This window comes from Chinchilla lanigera, unplaced genomic scaffold (genome assembly GCF_000276665.1).
Source record: "Chinchilla lanigera isolate Chin_1 unplaced genomic scaffold, ChiLan1.0 scaffold00001, whole genome shotgun sequence".
In the NCBI taxonomy this organism is placed as follows: domain Eukaryota; kingdom Metazoa; phylum Chordata; class Mammalia; order Rodentia; family Chinchillidae; genus Chinchilla; species Chinchilla lanigera.
The window spans coordinates 10,489,727-10,504,333 of NW_004955402.1; the positions used below are offsets into that span (position 1 = coordinate 10,489,727).

The 14,607-nt window shown below is 42.4% G+C and overlaps 1 protein-coding gene across 1 annotated transcript in view; it reads left to right on the top strand.

Moving 5' to 3' along the window:
• Positions 1 to 12,850, top strand: part of Mib1 (mindbomb E3 ubiquitin protein ligase 1) — a 110,269-nt gene extending 97,419 nt beyond the window's left edge. The window contains exons 16-21 of the mRNA XM_005372691.2: positions 892 to 1,073; positions 3,182 to 3,374; positions 5,480 to 5,558; positions 6,931 to 7,044; positions 9,073 to 9,173; positions 11,980 to 12,850. Of these exons, the coding sequence (XP_005372748.1) occupies positions 892 to 1,073; positions 3,182 to 3,374; positions 5,480 to 5,558; positions 6,931 to 7,044; positions 9,073 to 9,173; positions 11,980 to 12,120 (810 nt within the window). The 3' untranslated portion in view covers positions 12,121 to 12,850. The remainder of the gene's footprint in view (positions 1 to 891; positions 1,074 to 3,181; positions 3,375 to 5,479; positions 5,559 to 6,930; positions 7,045 to 9,072; positions 9,174 to 11,979) is intronic.
• Positions 12,851 to 14,607: the final 1,757 nt, after the last annotated feature.

The following is a 14,607-nucleotide window of genomic DNA, read 5'->3' on the forward strand; positions in this document are numbered from 1 at the left end:
ACCATAGCTGTATAGTAAATGTTGGATTTGGGTAGTATAAGTTCTCTAATATTCTTCTTTTCAATTTCCATGTGAATTTTGGAATCATTTGTACGAGTGTCAAGTGGTTCTGAGACCAGAACATTTGAAAATTGCTGTCTTATAGCATCAGTGTGGGTGCATTCTCTTAATTCCTTTGTGCTTCCTTCTTATATTAAAATGGGGGAGGAGTACCTGCCTACGTAAGGTTGCTGTAAAAGTCAGAAAATACTTAACATAGTACTTTGTCCCTTATAGATACCTAATAAATCTTAACAGTTGTTGTGACTATTCTCAGGTAAGATGTTTGAATCCATAGATCACATGGTATTTTCAGAACCTCATTTGTGTCTCCATTTTTTGGCTCAGCTTATAGGTATTGATTCTTTTCTCAGTTGTCTTTCCTTGTACTGTTTCAAATTAATCACCAGCAGAGGCAGATTAGCAGAAAAGAGGCCGGGAGTGATGGTACACACCTATAATCTCAGCACTTGGGAGGCTGAGGCAGGAGGATTGTGGTGAGTTCGAGGCCAGCTTCATCTGCATAGTGAGTTCAAGGTCAGCCTGAACTGCCTATTGAGACACTATCTCAAAAAATAAAAAACAAAAAAACCAAGAAAAGAGCACTATTCTTGTAATACTATAACCAGCGCCATGCAGAGCCACCACAGTCCGTCCACCTCTGTAGGTGAGAGTGAGTCCGTTCTCACACTGCATGCCTGAGAAAACTGAGAGGAGGGGCAAGAGGGGTGGGGATTAAGACCAAAACTCGTAAGTGCCCACCGCACACACGATCATACCGTTGTCTGCAGAGGGAGAGTATTACTAGCAGATTCCCACAGGAACAGTCATGACTCCTCTCTTCGGTTTCAGTTGATAATGGGACTGGGAACCCAGGGGGCAGAGAAGAAGAGCGCAGCATCTATCGCCTGTTTTTTGGCAGCCAATGGAGCTGACCTTGGCATTCGCAACAAGAAGGGTCAGTCGCCGCTTGATCTCTGTCCTGACCCAAGTCTCTGCAAAGCACTGGCGAAGTGTCACAAGGAAAAAGTCAGGTTTGTATTACTTACCACTTTAAAACTCAATACTCTGTGCATAAAGTATCATGTGGTTGCGTAGTAGAGGACCTCACCACCTGAAAATCTTTGTCTTTGGAGTTCCTGGGTTTTTTGAGACAGGGTCTCACGTTTGGCTTAGTTCCTATATCTTTATGTTGGCTTTTTCTTCCTTGAAAAATTCCCTCTAGTCAGTGAGTCTCACACTTCATGTGTAGCCCTCACCATCGAGTATGTTTCTTGATGGCTAGTGAGTCCCCAAAACTTCCCTAAGCTGGTCTTATCTTCTAGGGGCTCTGTGCTAGGGGAGCTTCTCTGTGAGAAAAGCCCTGCTAGTAAAGTTACTGTGGTTAGTGTTACACACATTGGAAAGTCTTCCTACCCTGTGGACAGCGTGTATCTTACCTGAACTGTAAGTTTAGCATCTCACACAGAGCCTGGCAGCTGCAGAAGTAGTATCAATAAAGGATTGAAAGAATGAGCAAGTCTGAGGGGCTGGGGATTTAGCTCAGGGGCAAAGTGCCTGCCTGGCAAGCGCAAGGTCGTGAGTTCGGTTACTGGTACCAGAGAAAAACAAAGAAAAGAATGAGCAAGTCTGAGGGGCCGGGGATTTAGCTCAGCGGCAAAGCGCCTGCCTGGCAAGCGCAAGGTAGTGAGTTCGGTTCCTGGTACCAGAGAAAAACAAAAAAAAGAATGAGCAAGTCTGTTGAATATGCAATTTTTTCTAAAGACCATCGTTCACATCTGTCTTACGAAAGTAAAATGTCAGTGATTTTATTATTTATGACATGTATCATTTTCTTATGTGAGATATTGTAAACATACAAAAAGATAGACAAGTCTACTTGTTTGCCCACAGAGCACTGTGCAGCTATTACTTTTTTTTTTTTTTTGGTACCGGGAATCAAACTCAGGACCTTGTGCTTGCCAAGCAGACACTTGTGCCGCTGAGCTATATCCCTGGTCCACTATTACTGTCTTGTGTACCTGTTTGTTACACCGGGTCAGTAGCTAGCCTTCGACCTGTGTGTTCTGTCCTCTCTCGTACAACTTATGTGTAGTGATCAAATGGTGGCTCTTTGGAATCCACATGCAGCTGTGGTTATACTGAGAGTAACATGTAAGGTATGTACATTTCTTTTAATCTGTCCTTAAGGAGCAAAAAGTCCTGTTGCAAACAGACAGAATAGAATCGAGGTGCTGTACTTCTGTAATTACCATGCCAACCATGGACTTTAAGATGGGACGTGTGCATCTGTGTGAGTTTCTGAAGCTTGTAGTAGGAACAAGAGTGTTCCTTTCTTTAGCCGTAGTCATATTTATATATACATGCTTCTATGCCTTGTGTTCATATATTTATGTATGCATTTTGTCTTTCTGTAGTACATGTCCCTTAAGGATATATTCAGTGACATGTCCAGAGATTTTCTAAAGTGTTTCCCAAAGTCTGTCGTGTTTTGTCTTTGGTTAGTATAACTAATACGGTTGCAGTTCTGTTGCATTCCTATGCCTTCTGCATGGATGTAATCAGTATTGATGTCGGATATGGATGTGCAAGATGTGGGGGAGGGAGATGCCACGTGAGAGCCATGCACACAGAAAGAGTGTTCTGTATGGATAGGACAGGTCCCGAGTTAAATTTTATGTTACATTGTTATTGGTATTTTTCGCTTCTGTATTGGAGAAGTCACCCTTTTCCACTGAGTGAAGATGATTCAGTTTGAAGTTTAAATAGAAGTAAATGTTGCACGCCTGTAATCCCAGCACTCAGGAGGCTGAGGCAAGAGGATCCTTGTGAGTTCTAGATCAGCCTGAGCTACAAAATGAGCTCAAGGCTGGCCTGAACTGCATAGTGAGATCCTGACTCAAAAAAGACCAAAAAAAAAAAAAAAGAAGTAGTAGATGCAAAGATACGGAGACACATATATGAATGAAAAAATGTAATCTACAGAGTTTCACATAAAGGTGGTAACATTTAGTTTTTTTTAAATAACCAGAGTTTTTATGTGTACTAATGATGCTCTAGATGATTTTTAAAACATTTTAATTAATGAACTTCGTTATAGAAATAGTTTGGTGTGTTTGATTTGAGGTATTTTCTCTTTCAGTGGTCAAGTAGGTTCTCGGAGTCCTTCTATGATTAGCAATGATTCTGAAACCTTGGAAGAGTGTATGGTGTGCTCAGATATGAAGAGAGATACGCTCTTCGGCCCGTGTGGACATATTGCAACCTGTTCTTTATGTTCTCCGCGAGTCAAGAAATGCCTCATCTGTAAAGAACAAGTTCAGTCGAGGACAAAGGTAATAAATCTGTTTTTATGTAGTATTTTATGAAGTTCTTTGAGGCTGTAATTATAAATTAAGATTATATGGTATCATTTATTTAATTTTGTTCCAAATAATGTTGTAAATATAAGAATAGATAATGTATATATTTATTAAGCAGTCAGTTCAGAATTTCTGAATTTCATTACTTTAGTTTACAGTCTATAGTTCATTACAGGTTTACAGTATTAGTGTACTTATTTTTCCAAGTTTACTACCTGAATTTAACAATACTATTTTTAACTCTCAGAAAACTTCTTACCTCTAATGTTTCCTTCTTACATTTCTTTATAGTGGTTAAAAATAAAAGATACCTATTGTTTTCTTATAAAGCCCTCTATAACTTTTAGATATATTTAACTTTTACTTTCTATTGTATGAAATTTCCAAACTTGTAAAATACAAAAACTAATATGCACACCCAACAGAATTGTTGTGTTGATGCAGAGCCTCTGGTTATAAAGAAATAGTGACCCCAAGTGGTTGAAAAATAATGAACGTCTTCATTGAAGAACTTTAAGACTAGCATTTAAACCAAGCCTATGAGCACACAGCTATAATCTCAGCAGCCTGGAGGCTGGGGCAGGAGGATCACAAGTTTGAGGCCAAGTTCTGTCTCAAAAAAAAACAAAACCCAAAACTAGTATTTGGAGGGAGTATAAATAAGCTGGGATTCTTTAGTAATTAGAACAATACAAATAAATTACAAGTGAACATGAAGTATTTTTGTTGAATTAGCAATAATACGTTTTTTTTTAAATGCTAATGAGGAAACTGGGAAATGACCATTTTCTAAACACAGCTAGAGACTAGGAGGTCATCCTGACTATGTATGCAGACGATTATCACGGCAGCATACTTTGATTGATAATCCCACTCCTGGAGTGTCACCTAAGGAACTACTGCAGAGGCTGGAAGAGTTGGAGTAACGGTGGCTTTTCTTTTTAATAGGAGAATAGGTAAATTGTTAGGTCAGTTTTCTGTATTATTGTAAACTCTAAAAATAATGTTAAGGAATTTGTTAGTTTTGGAGGTAGAGTTAGAATCCAAGGATATCGGGTTCCTGACCAACTGTGCTGATTATCGTCTGCTGGATTTCATGTACCTGCAGACACGTAACTTGGGAAAGTCTTTGAGCAGCAGTATAGGCAGTGTTTGGTTCTGTAGGTGACATTATAGGTGAGTAGTGGCCATCATTTTGGGGGAAGTTAATACTAAATGACACAAGAGGCGAAGCTGGGCGTGGTGGTACATACCTGTAATCCCAGCACTGGGGAGGCTAAGGCAGGAGGATGACTGTGAGTTTGAGGCCAGCCTGAACTACATTCTCAAAAATCAAACAAAAATGGCCGGGGGGTGGGGGACTGTGACTGCTTGTGACTGTGTATTAGGAGGGAGCACAACAGAAGACAGAAGTGAAGCCAGGGGCGGGGTGAGAAGGACCCCAGAGCCGACGTTGTTCTAGCTCCACATATAAAATGCAGGACTAGTGAAGGTGAGGAGGCAGGTCGGACCACAGAATGCCGTGGCTGGGCTGGAAGGGCGGGGGCGTCAGTGCTCGGGGAGAGGGAAGAGTCCAGAGCGCCAGGGCCCCGTGAGCACGGGGACCGGCCATGTTCTGGAAAAGGGCACTTTTATCAGGCAGACCTCCTCAGCTGGAGGTTACAGAAAAACCCTTTTAGGACTATAGTGAGCCTACTCATCAGGCTAGATTCTTATTAATGTTATAAATCTACCTTCTCTTAGCTATTTGTATGGTTTTTTGTTCATTATCCTTTTAGTTCCCTTTCCAAAGTCATTTTTTTTTTTTAAAAAAAGAAAAGTTGGCATCTACCCCATCTCCCTGATCTCGGTGGACGTGGAGCTTTCTGTACCATTCCCTAGGAGAGGCAGGGGCTCATGCAGCAGTGGTTGTGTTACCCTAGGGTACCGGCAGATGCCAGTGTGATGGTGGGCAGCCCTGGGCCTGGAGGACAGGGAAGCTGTCCTGGCTGTGCCTGGAGGGTTCCCCACGGCTGACGGAGGCGCTGTGGCGCGCCCGCCGTACCTGTGCGGCTCACTGTGCTCTCCTTCGTCTGCAGATTGAAGAGTGTGTGGTGTGCTCGGACAAGAAAGCAGCTGTGCTTTTCCAGCCCTGTGGACACATGTGTGCGTGTGAGAGTAAGTCCTCCTTCTGAAGCTGCTTTTGGGTGATGACAAGAACATAAGGGAAATAGCAGTGACACATTTGAAGGTTTTTGTTTGTCTTTGTCTTTTGGATAACTCACAGATGCAAATGTTGCGAGGCCTCTGGTGCCTTCCTTTGTCTCTGTGAGCGTGCAGGCTCTTTCTCTTCTGCCTGCTCCTGAGCACCGGAGAAGACTGAATGGACTGTGTTCCTGGATTTTTATTTCAGTTGCATTCTTGGCACAAGATGATCTCTTCTCATGTAGTAGAAATGTATTTCTAAAAAGGAGCACTGAAACATGTAACATAGCCTTTTCTGCATGTAAAATTGGTACATCTTCCTGGGTTTTCATCTTCATATTGCTTACCCTGTGTACTTGTCCCACTCACAAGCAATTCACAGCACCATTTGAAGCCGTGATTTCTGGCTTCCATGAACTGTTACGTCAAGAGGATTTATAGAAATCTTTCCTTTGGTTTTTTGTTGTTGTTTTGGCTTTCTTTGAGACAGGGTATTGCTAAGTAGCCCAGGCTAGCCTTAGACTCACGGCACTCTTCCTGTCTCAAGTCTCCCAAGTGCTGGAATTACAAGTGTGTGCGTGTGCCACCATGCCAGGCAGAAGTCTTTCCTTTGTGAGCATAGTAGTGAAGTTTAAGATGTTTTAAAAAAAAAATTTAACTATATTTTCTTGGAGCCTTTGCTTTTTATATCCCCTTTGTCCTTTTCTTTGATATTTTCCCCTTCCCTTTGCTTTTTCCTCCGTTTTTATCAATGAACCATTTTAAAAAAGTAACAACTCACATCTTACATAAATGGACCCAAGGTAAGTATAGTGTTTCTATTATAAAGTAGTTCAGTTGAGCTAGGTGTGGTGGCGCACACCTGTAATCCCAGCACTTGGGAGGCTGAGGCAGGAGGATCATTGCGAGTTCGAGACCAGCCTGGGCTACAAAGTGAGCTGAAGACCAGCCTGAACTGCATAGCAAGACCCTGTCTCAAAAAGACAAAAAAAAAAGAAAAAAAACAATTTATAAGAGAAAGCATTCTACTGAAATACAGCTTATTGCCTTCTCATATTAGTATAGTCTAGTAGTCACCAAACACTTTTCTTGTTACGTTGCACCACTTTGATAGAAGGAAAAGCTTCTTAGAAAACATTGTTTTTTCATAACGGGCGCTCTGTTCTCAAGGCTGGCAGGGGAGAATGCTCATTCTTAGGTTGGCAACACTTCAGTTTGGGGAGGCCGCGTACGTGCGTAGCTGGTGTAGGGTTTGTTTCCGGGTGCGGGTGGAGCTGTAGGACTGGCAGAGAAGGGCTGCCCGTGCACCGTGCTCTCGCTCACAAGTCGTCCTCTGCGCTTGCAGACTGTGCCAGCCTGATGAAGAAGTGCGTGCAGTGCCGAGCGGTGGTGGAGCGCAGGGCGCCCTTCATCCTGTGCTGCGGGGGCAAGGGCACGGAGGACGCCAGCGACGAGCTCGGTGAGCGGGGCTGCTGGCGCGCACGCGCCTCTGTTTTCCTTCTTGAGACTTGCATGAAGATAGCACCATTACAGCGCTGTGCTGCTGCTTTGTGGGAAACATGACGTGCGGACTTGGACTGAAGAAATCGCTGTGTGTTCTGGCACCTTTGTCACAGTATAAGAACCTGAAAGTGTTCTTCTAGCTTGTGGTATGATTGCAGAGATCTGTGAGTGAAGAACATTGTGGGTTGTGGGGCTTTTGTTTACTGTTTGTTTTGGTACTGGGGTTTGAACCCAGGGACACATGCTAAGCAAATGTCCTGCTGCTGAGCTACAAAGTCAGCTCTTTTACGAGAACTTATTTTGAGACCAAAATCTCCCTTGGTTGCTCAGGCTGGCCCCTAGTTTGTGACTCTTTTGCCTTAACCTCCTGAGTAGCTGGGATTGCAGGCATCCACTGTGCTTGGTTTATACTAAAAAAAAAAAAAGAAGAAGAATGTTTGCTCTCTTAAGATTTTTTTTTTTGGTCTTTCTGTGACAGGGTCTCACTATGCAGTTCAGGCTGGCCTCTGTAGCCCAGGCTGGTCTCGAACTCAGAAAGATCCCCCTGCCTCAGCCTCCCAAGTGCTGGGATTACAGGCATGCAACACCACATCTGGCTTGAAGATGAAATTCAGTGTATCTCCTCCCTTCCTTGCAAATGCTTCACCACTGAGTTGCCCAGGCTAGACTCAAACTTGTGATTCTGCTGCCAGTCTCCCAAGTAGCTGCATTCACAGGCATGCACCACCACATCTGGCATCTTTTATGTGCACCTGTGTGTGTGTGTGTGTGTGCGCGCGCGCGTGTATGTTTATGTGGTGCTGGGGATCAAATCCAGGGGCGTCATGCACGCTGAGCACATGCTGTTCCACTGAGCTTGATGCCAGCCCAGGTGAATGTTGCTTGAGAGAGGAAGGACGTCGTCTTACAAATTATTTTTTTCAGTTTACCAAGGTGTTAACCTGACTCCTTTAGTTAGTGGGTTTGAAAGTTCATTTGAGTAGTTTATATTTTATGGAATAGTAATTATTTGGGACAGAGTCACTATAGGTAAGTTAAATGGTAATACAGTGAACAAGTGGAAGAATGAACCATGGCCTTTATTTTTGGTTTTAATTTTTTCAGAACTAGGGGTTGAACCTAGGTCCTTGCTTATGCTAGGTGAGTGTTCTACCACAGAGCTACATCCCTAACTCCTACCTTCAAGTTTTCAGTAGTACAGCTTAAAGAATAATGTTTTGTCTTTATACTAGATACTGGCTACATAGTTTCTTTGATTTCTTTGTTCTATAAATGTGCTTCATGAGTAAATGAGGAACATTATCTTACCTATTTCTGCCCAGAGCTTTTATCTTTTTCACCAAGAGAGCAGAAAATACCAGGGAAAAATTAATTGAAATGAAAGACCAAGAGGGGCTGGGGATGTAGCTCAGCGGCACAGCACCTGCCTGGCAAGCGCAAGGCTGTGAGTTCAATTCCTGGTACCCGGGGGGGGGGAAAAAAAAGAAAGACCAAGAGTAAGGAATGTGAGATCAAAGGTCACCTTCCATTTTGTACACTATTAGTCGTAGTCTTCAGATCTCAGATAAGTAACAAGAAAGAAGTGTGGGCGCAGGGAAAGGAGGCTAAGCTTTGCTTATCTTCATAAAAATGACACAAGGTATTGATTAGTGCCGCTACAGGTCTGTGCTGCCTGCCTTTTTGAAAGCACAAAATGCATTTGTGATGTTACCACAGGCAGCGTGTAGAGCATTAGAAAACCTGTGTGTGTGTGTGTGTGTGTGTGTGTGTGTGTGTGTGTCTTTGTCTGCCTGGGTTTAATATAACTAGGAATTAATGTGCAAAGCTGTGTCTTTGGAAGATTATAATGAAAGGAACGGTAACATGAATGTGACTGCTGTATCTATTGTCCTTATAGCCTTTCAAGAAACTAGTAATAATTTTAGAAGTAAAATTATTATGTCAAAACAGTAACAACTAAAAAAAAACTTTATCTGTATTTTAGCAAGTGGGAATATTCCAGTGTTACAAAAGGACAAGGATAATACCAATGTCAACGCAGATGTGCAAAAGTTACAGCAGCAATTACAGGACATTAAGGAACAGGTAATGATTTTGTCATGTGAAACAGTGATTCTCAGAACGATAGTCTTTTTCTGAAACTAGTAGTATTTTCTCTAGTAAACATGGTTTATAGTAGTGCATCATTTGTAGTATTTGAATATTTGCGAAGTAGAATAATATGACTAGGAGATGTAATCAGATATTTTCCAAAATAGGAAATACAAATGATCAGTAAACATGAAAAAATGTTCAGCTACATTAGCTACTAGGAGATGAAAGTTAAACTCACAGCTTGGGGCCTTCGCAAGCCTGTGAGACCAAGGAGAGTCCTCAAAACTGTTGGTATTGGGTGTGGTGCAGACTGTGGGGGCCACCCCTCTGGCGCTGCTAGTGAGAGTACAAGTTAGTAAAAAGGCCTGGGAAGACAGGCCGTGGTTACCCAATAAAACTACACAAGGTACTGTTTGGGAACATAAACTCAGAAGGTCACACAGATGTCGTTGAAGCAAAAGGCGGAGGGGTTGTGGCTGGGGAAGGATGGGGAGGGGCCCAGGGCGGGTTTCTAGAGCTGCTTCCGTGAATCTGGTCAGTTGGTCAGCTTCCAGGGTTTGTGTATATTTCTGCATATATGTGATGCTTTAGTAGGAAGGAAGGGTATGTGTGTGTGTGTGTGTGTGAGTGTGTAAAAGCAAAGGGAGAATAAATGCAGAATTGAGAGTGATGTTTATTAGAGGTGGGTGGGAGGGGATTGGGAGGATTTTTGGAGAGGCTTCAAGTGAGGTTAACATGCCATTTTTTAAGCTCGGTGTTGGTTATATTGTTCGTGTGTGTGTGTGTGTGTGTGTGTGTGTGTGAGAGAGAGAGAGAGAGAGAGAGAGAGAGAAAGAGAGAGAGAGAGAAACAGAAGTGCTCTTTTTTATCTGGTCAGTATTAAACCAAGGCAGCAAAGAGATAAGAGGGCTGAAGCTTGGAGCTGGTGGCGGGTGAGGGAGCGCGGTGCGTCTGACCCATGGCCCGGCCTGGCTCAGAGCTGGCGCGGCGCTTGGCAGGCGGCAGTGTTGTCTGCACTTGGAGTCCTCGCTGCTGCGACTGCGCAGTCTGCGTCTGTGAGAGAGTAACATGCAGCAGACAGGAACCACTGTAGAATCGAACATTTTATTTACTAGGCATTTAAAAAGCCTGTCTGAAAAGGTGAAAACCTTATGAAGGGACCAGTTTTTGTTTTGAAGTCCAACATGTAGCAGTATTTATTATATAATCAATAAGTAAAAATAAATAAGGATTAAAGGTTCTTAAATCAATGAGAGCATATTTGGCATATCTGATATAAAATGAAGCATTTTTAAAAGTTGGAAGCTCCTGGCGGTTTTGCTCCTTCTCCATGTGAACACTTATTGAAAGATGAAACTAATTTTTTTTTTTTTTTTGGTTTTTGGTTTTTGTCTGGTACCGGGAACCGAACTCACAACCTTGCGCTTGCCAGGCAGGCGCTTTGCCGCTGAGCTAAATCCCCAGCCCCGAAAGATGAAACTAATTTTTTAATGTATCACAAAATCACTTTCTCTCCTAACTGTGAATGTAATGGTGTGGGGGGTGCTGGGAGTGGAGCCCAGCGCCTGGCCCATGGCAGGCAAGGAGCTGCCCCCTCCGCTCTTTAAACATTGCTGCAGGGAGCAAGAGGCCTTGCTGAGTCCTACTGCGGATCCTGGCGCGGTTTAGCATACCAAAATTTACCCTGCCTTAAGTCCACATTTCAGTCCACGGATTGAAGTAGGTTAAGATATGTTAAATGTACCATTTTCCCAAATGAACCTCTTTATGATCTAAGGTTAGCATACACTAATAAAATTAAAAGTTACATCATCATGAAATGGTGGATCTTGAGTCTTTGTATTACTTCTTTGTCTCTTCAACAGACAAAACTTAATTTTACTTGCTTTTAATATATTAAAGTAACAGAAGGTGTGATTTCCTATAGCTTTGCTTTTTAAAACAGGACAGTTTGCCTTGAGGGGCATGGCAGGCAGCGTTAGGCTCTAGTTTCTCTTTTACAGTGATCTCTTACATGGTCAGAGTTGGTAACAACATTATTGTATTGGCTTTGGGCCTGGTTTATTAATCTAGGCATTCCTGTTTATTTTATTGTTTGGGAAAGATACTCAGAGTGAGACATTAAGGTAAAAGATGTTTTCATAAATGTAAATACGTTTGGTGGATAAGTACGACTTCCTAAGTGTTTTCGCAGAAGTAGACCTGGCATACTGCTAGTGTCCGAGTGTGTGAGGGCCACACTTACTGATCAGTGGCTGACTAGCCTGTGTTCAGTGCAGAGTAGCAGGGCAGGGCAGCAAGGTGCTGGCAGGGCCAAGTGCAGGGGCTGGCGAGCGGGCGTCGGAACCTCTGTGGTCACAGCTCGTGTTTTATGTAGGGTTTATTTTATGTAGTACCTTTTATACTATCATGAAAGAACAAATAGTATTTCTATTTTGTAGGGATGGCATTTTAACTGTTTAAAATTTTTGAAAACTAGTTTTACAAAGCAACAAAATACTTGACTAAAAGAACAAAAAAGCCGGGTGTGGTGGCTCACACCTGTAATCCCAGCACTCGGGAGGCTGAGGCAGGAGGATCGTTGTGAGTTCGAGGCCAGCCTGGGCTACAAAGGGAGCTCAAGGCCAGCCTGAAAATAGTGAGACCCTCTCTCAAAAAGACAAAAGACAAAAAAAAAAAAAAAAAAAAAAAAAAAAAACTCAGCAAAAGAAAATCAGTGATGTAACAGTTGTCATGTGTTACATTTTCAAAATATATAATGTCTCAACATTTGCTACTTTGTCATCTCCCGTGACAGACGATGTGCCCTGTGTGTCTGGATCGTCTAAAGAATATGATCTTCCTCTGCGGCCACGGAACATGCCAGCTCTGCGGAGACCGCATGAGTGAATGTCCCATTTGTCGCAAGGCTATTGAACGAAGGATTCTTCTGTACTAAGAAACAGAGTATTTTGCTAGCCAAAGTATGTGGTTGTGAGTCTTAGCTTTTAAGCAACTTGGAAGTTATAATGAATTAATTTCTAGTGTCAAAGTTTCTTTTCTAGAGTATAATGAGACTGTAAATGTACCAGAACAAAGTATCTCTACAAAAAGTGTTTGAAATAGAAGTATTGTGGTTTTTTATTTGTTTGGAGGGAGGGAGGGGTACATTTTTCTTTTAAATTTGAAACATATGTAATTTGCTTTTGGCTTCAAAAAGGGAAATCCTTTGAGGGGATCCTTTTGTGTTTTTATTGCATTTTTTTCCTATAGATTATAAATTTGTTAGACCGCAAAAGATATACTTCCATATGATCAATTATCCTTCAGTTTGTTGTGATTTTACACAATGAAGTGACACGGGTACCCTGAACAGTTTGCATGAAGTGAAAGGGGCAGATCACACTGCAGTGTCGCATCGTTAAATGATGAGATGATGGTTCAGATTGTGCACGGTTGAAGAGAGTGTTGAGGGAAAGTTTTTATTTCTAAGGTAACGAGTGATCCAAGTGTTTGTTTTTGAATTCTTAGAGGAAGGCACACATAGACTTTTGTTGACTTTGTATTTAGCTTATTTAACATAAATCAAATTACCAGTTTCAAAATGATTGATACGAAGAGGAAAAACTAAGCAGTCAGTGGAGAACTGAAGGGAGCAAAAACAATAAAAGAATAACTCTTCACCATTAGTAGTCACATATTAATTTATACCCTGCTCCGTTCAGCCACCCTCTAAAAAAAATTCTGTGGAACGTGTCCTTGGGTTTTCCGGTCCGACCTCCCCAGTCGGTGTGAGCAGGCAGTGGCCTCGCCGCTGGGGCCTCTGGGCACGGCTCCACCCATATGCAGCAGTCTCTCCTCCGCGTCTGTCCCTTCCGACAGTGTCACGGATCTGCCTTCATCCGGGGCCTTACTTCATTCTCTCAGCAGCTCGTACTGTAAAGAAAACGGTCTCTGTTTGTACCTACAGATGAAGATATTTAAACTGCCAACAATATCCAAGATATTGTAAATAACCTCATAGTAGATAGTTATTTAGAAAGAGTGTCAGGCCCTTTATAGAAATAGGTCTGATTACCTTTAGTTTTTTTACTTTTTTTTTTTTTGGTGGAGGGGCATCCTTTGACTCTAGAGCATCGGATCAGTTTCTCTCCTTCAACTGAGTCATCTTTTACGACTATGGTGAATATGCACCTACCTAGGAATTTTTGGGTTTCTTGCTGCTAGGTTATAAAAAAAAATCAGCTTTTTATAATAGTATCTAGTAATACTGTATATAAGTCACTCCTAACTGGAATGATCTCTCTTGTAGTTTTTTTCCCCCTTTAAATCCGGCTAGCTTTTCTTATTTCAGTTTTTCTGAAATAAAACTACTATAACACATCACCGGGTGTGGTGGCACATACCTGTAATCCCAGCACTTGGGAGGCTGAGACAGGAGGTTCTCTCCGAGTTCAAGGCCAGCCTGGATTCCATAATGAGTTCAAGCCCAACCTGAACTATATAGTGAGACCCTGTCTCAAAACAACAAAAACAAAAAACCCCATCCTATCCAACCATAGCGCTGTGTTTGTGGCTGTGTAATTGTACTGCCTTTGCCAGTCCCACTGACAGCAGTGCTGAGTACTGGTGGCTGCTGTTACAGTCTCAGCAATTCCATATGTATATTTACCTGAGAAATTGTTACCATTTTGAACAGTAAAGTTTTCAGATTTGAAACTTCATGTTTTCTTCAATTATCTAGTAAGGGGCCACTGAGGCCTTTTTTAAAGTATATTTTGAAGTTATGAGAAGGTCTGATTGGGGCCGGGGATATAGCTCAGTGGCACAAGCGCCTGCCTGGCAAGCACAAGGTCCGGAGTTCGATCCCCTGTACCGCAAAAAAAAAAAAAAAAAAAGATGTGATTGATAGTGTCACATAAAGAGACAAGCTGTCTTCTTGCAGATGTAAGGAGGGCACAGTCAGGGGTGTTTGCTGTGTGCCACGGCCCCCTGCACTGGGCAGAGGGGAGGCACAGCTGCATTTCCCTTCAGTGCCTTTCTTTGATTTGCAGTCCCAAAAGGCAGTAATGTCCTCCACACTAATTAATTCCCCATATTAAAAAGATAGCTTCTGTGATAGAAGTCATAAAGTCCCTATAATTCTAGTGCTAAGTACTTGTCGATTTTCTCTGTATCACTTTGAAATTTGTTTTATGAATAGGAAGTTTTTTCTAGTCATACGTGAAGCCCCTAAAATGACTTCACATTTATTTGAGTTCTCAAGAAGGAATAAACTGCTACCTCTTGCTACTCACCTCTCGGGGGCGCTCTGCCACTCGGTGTCTCCCGCTTGCTGTCTAAAGCTCCTTGTCCTGTGCCTCTGGAGAGCTTGGGCCTTTCCCAGAGCTATTTTTACAGTGACATGTGCTCATGCAAGAAATGTATTAACTGGGCTTCAGGGACT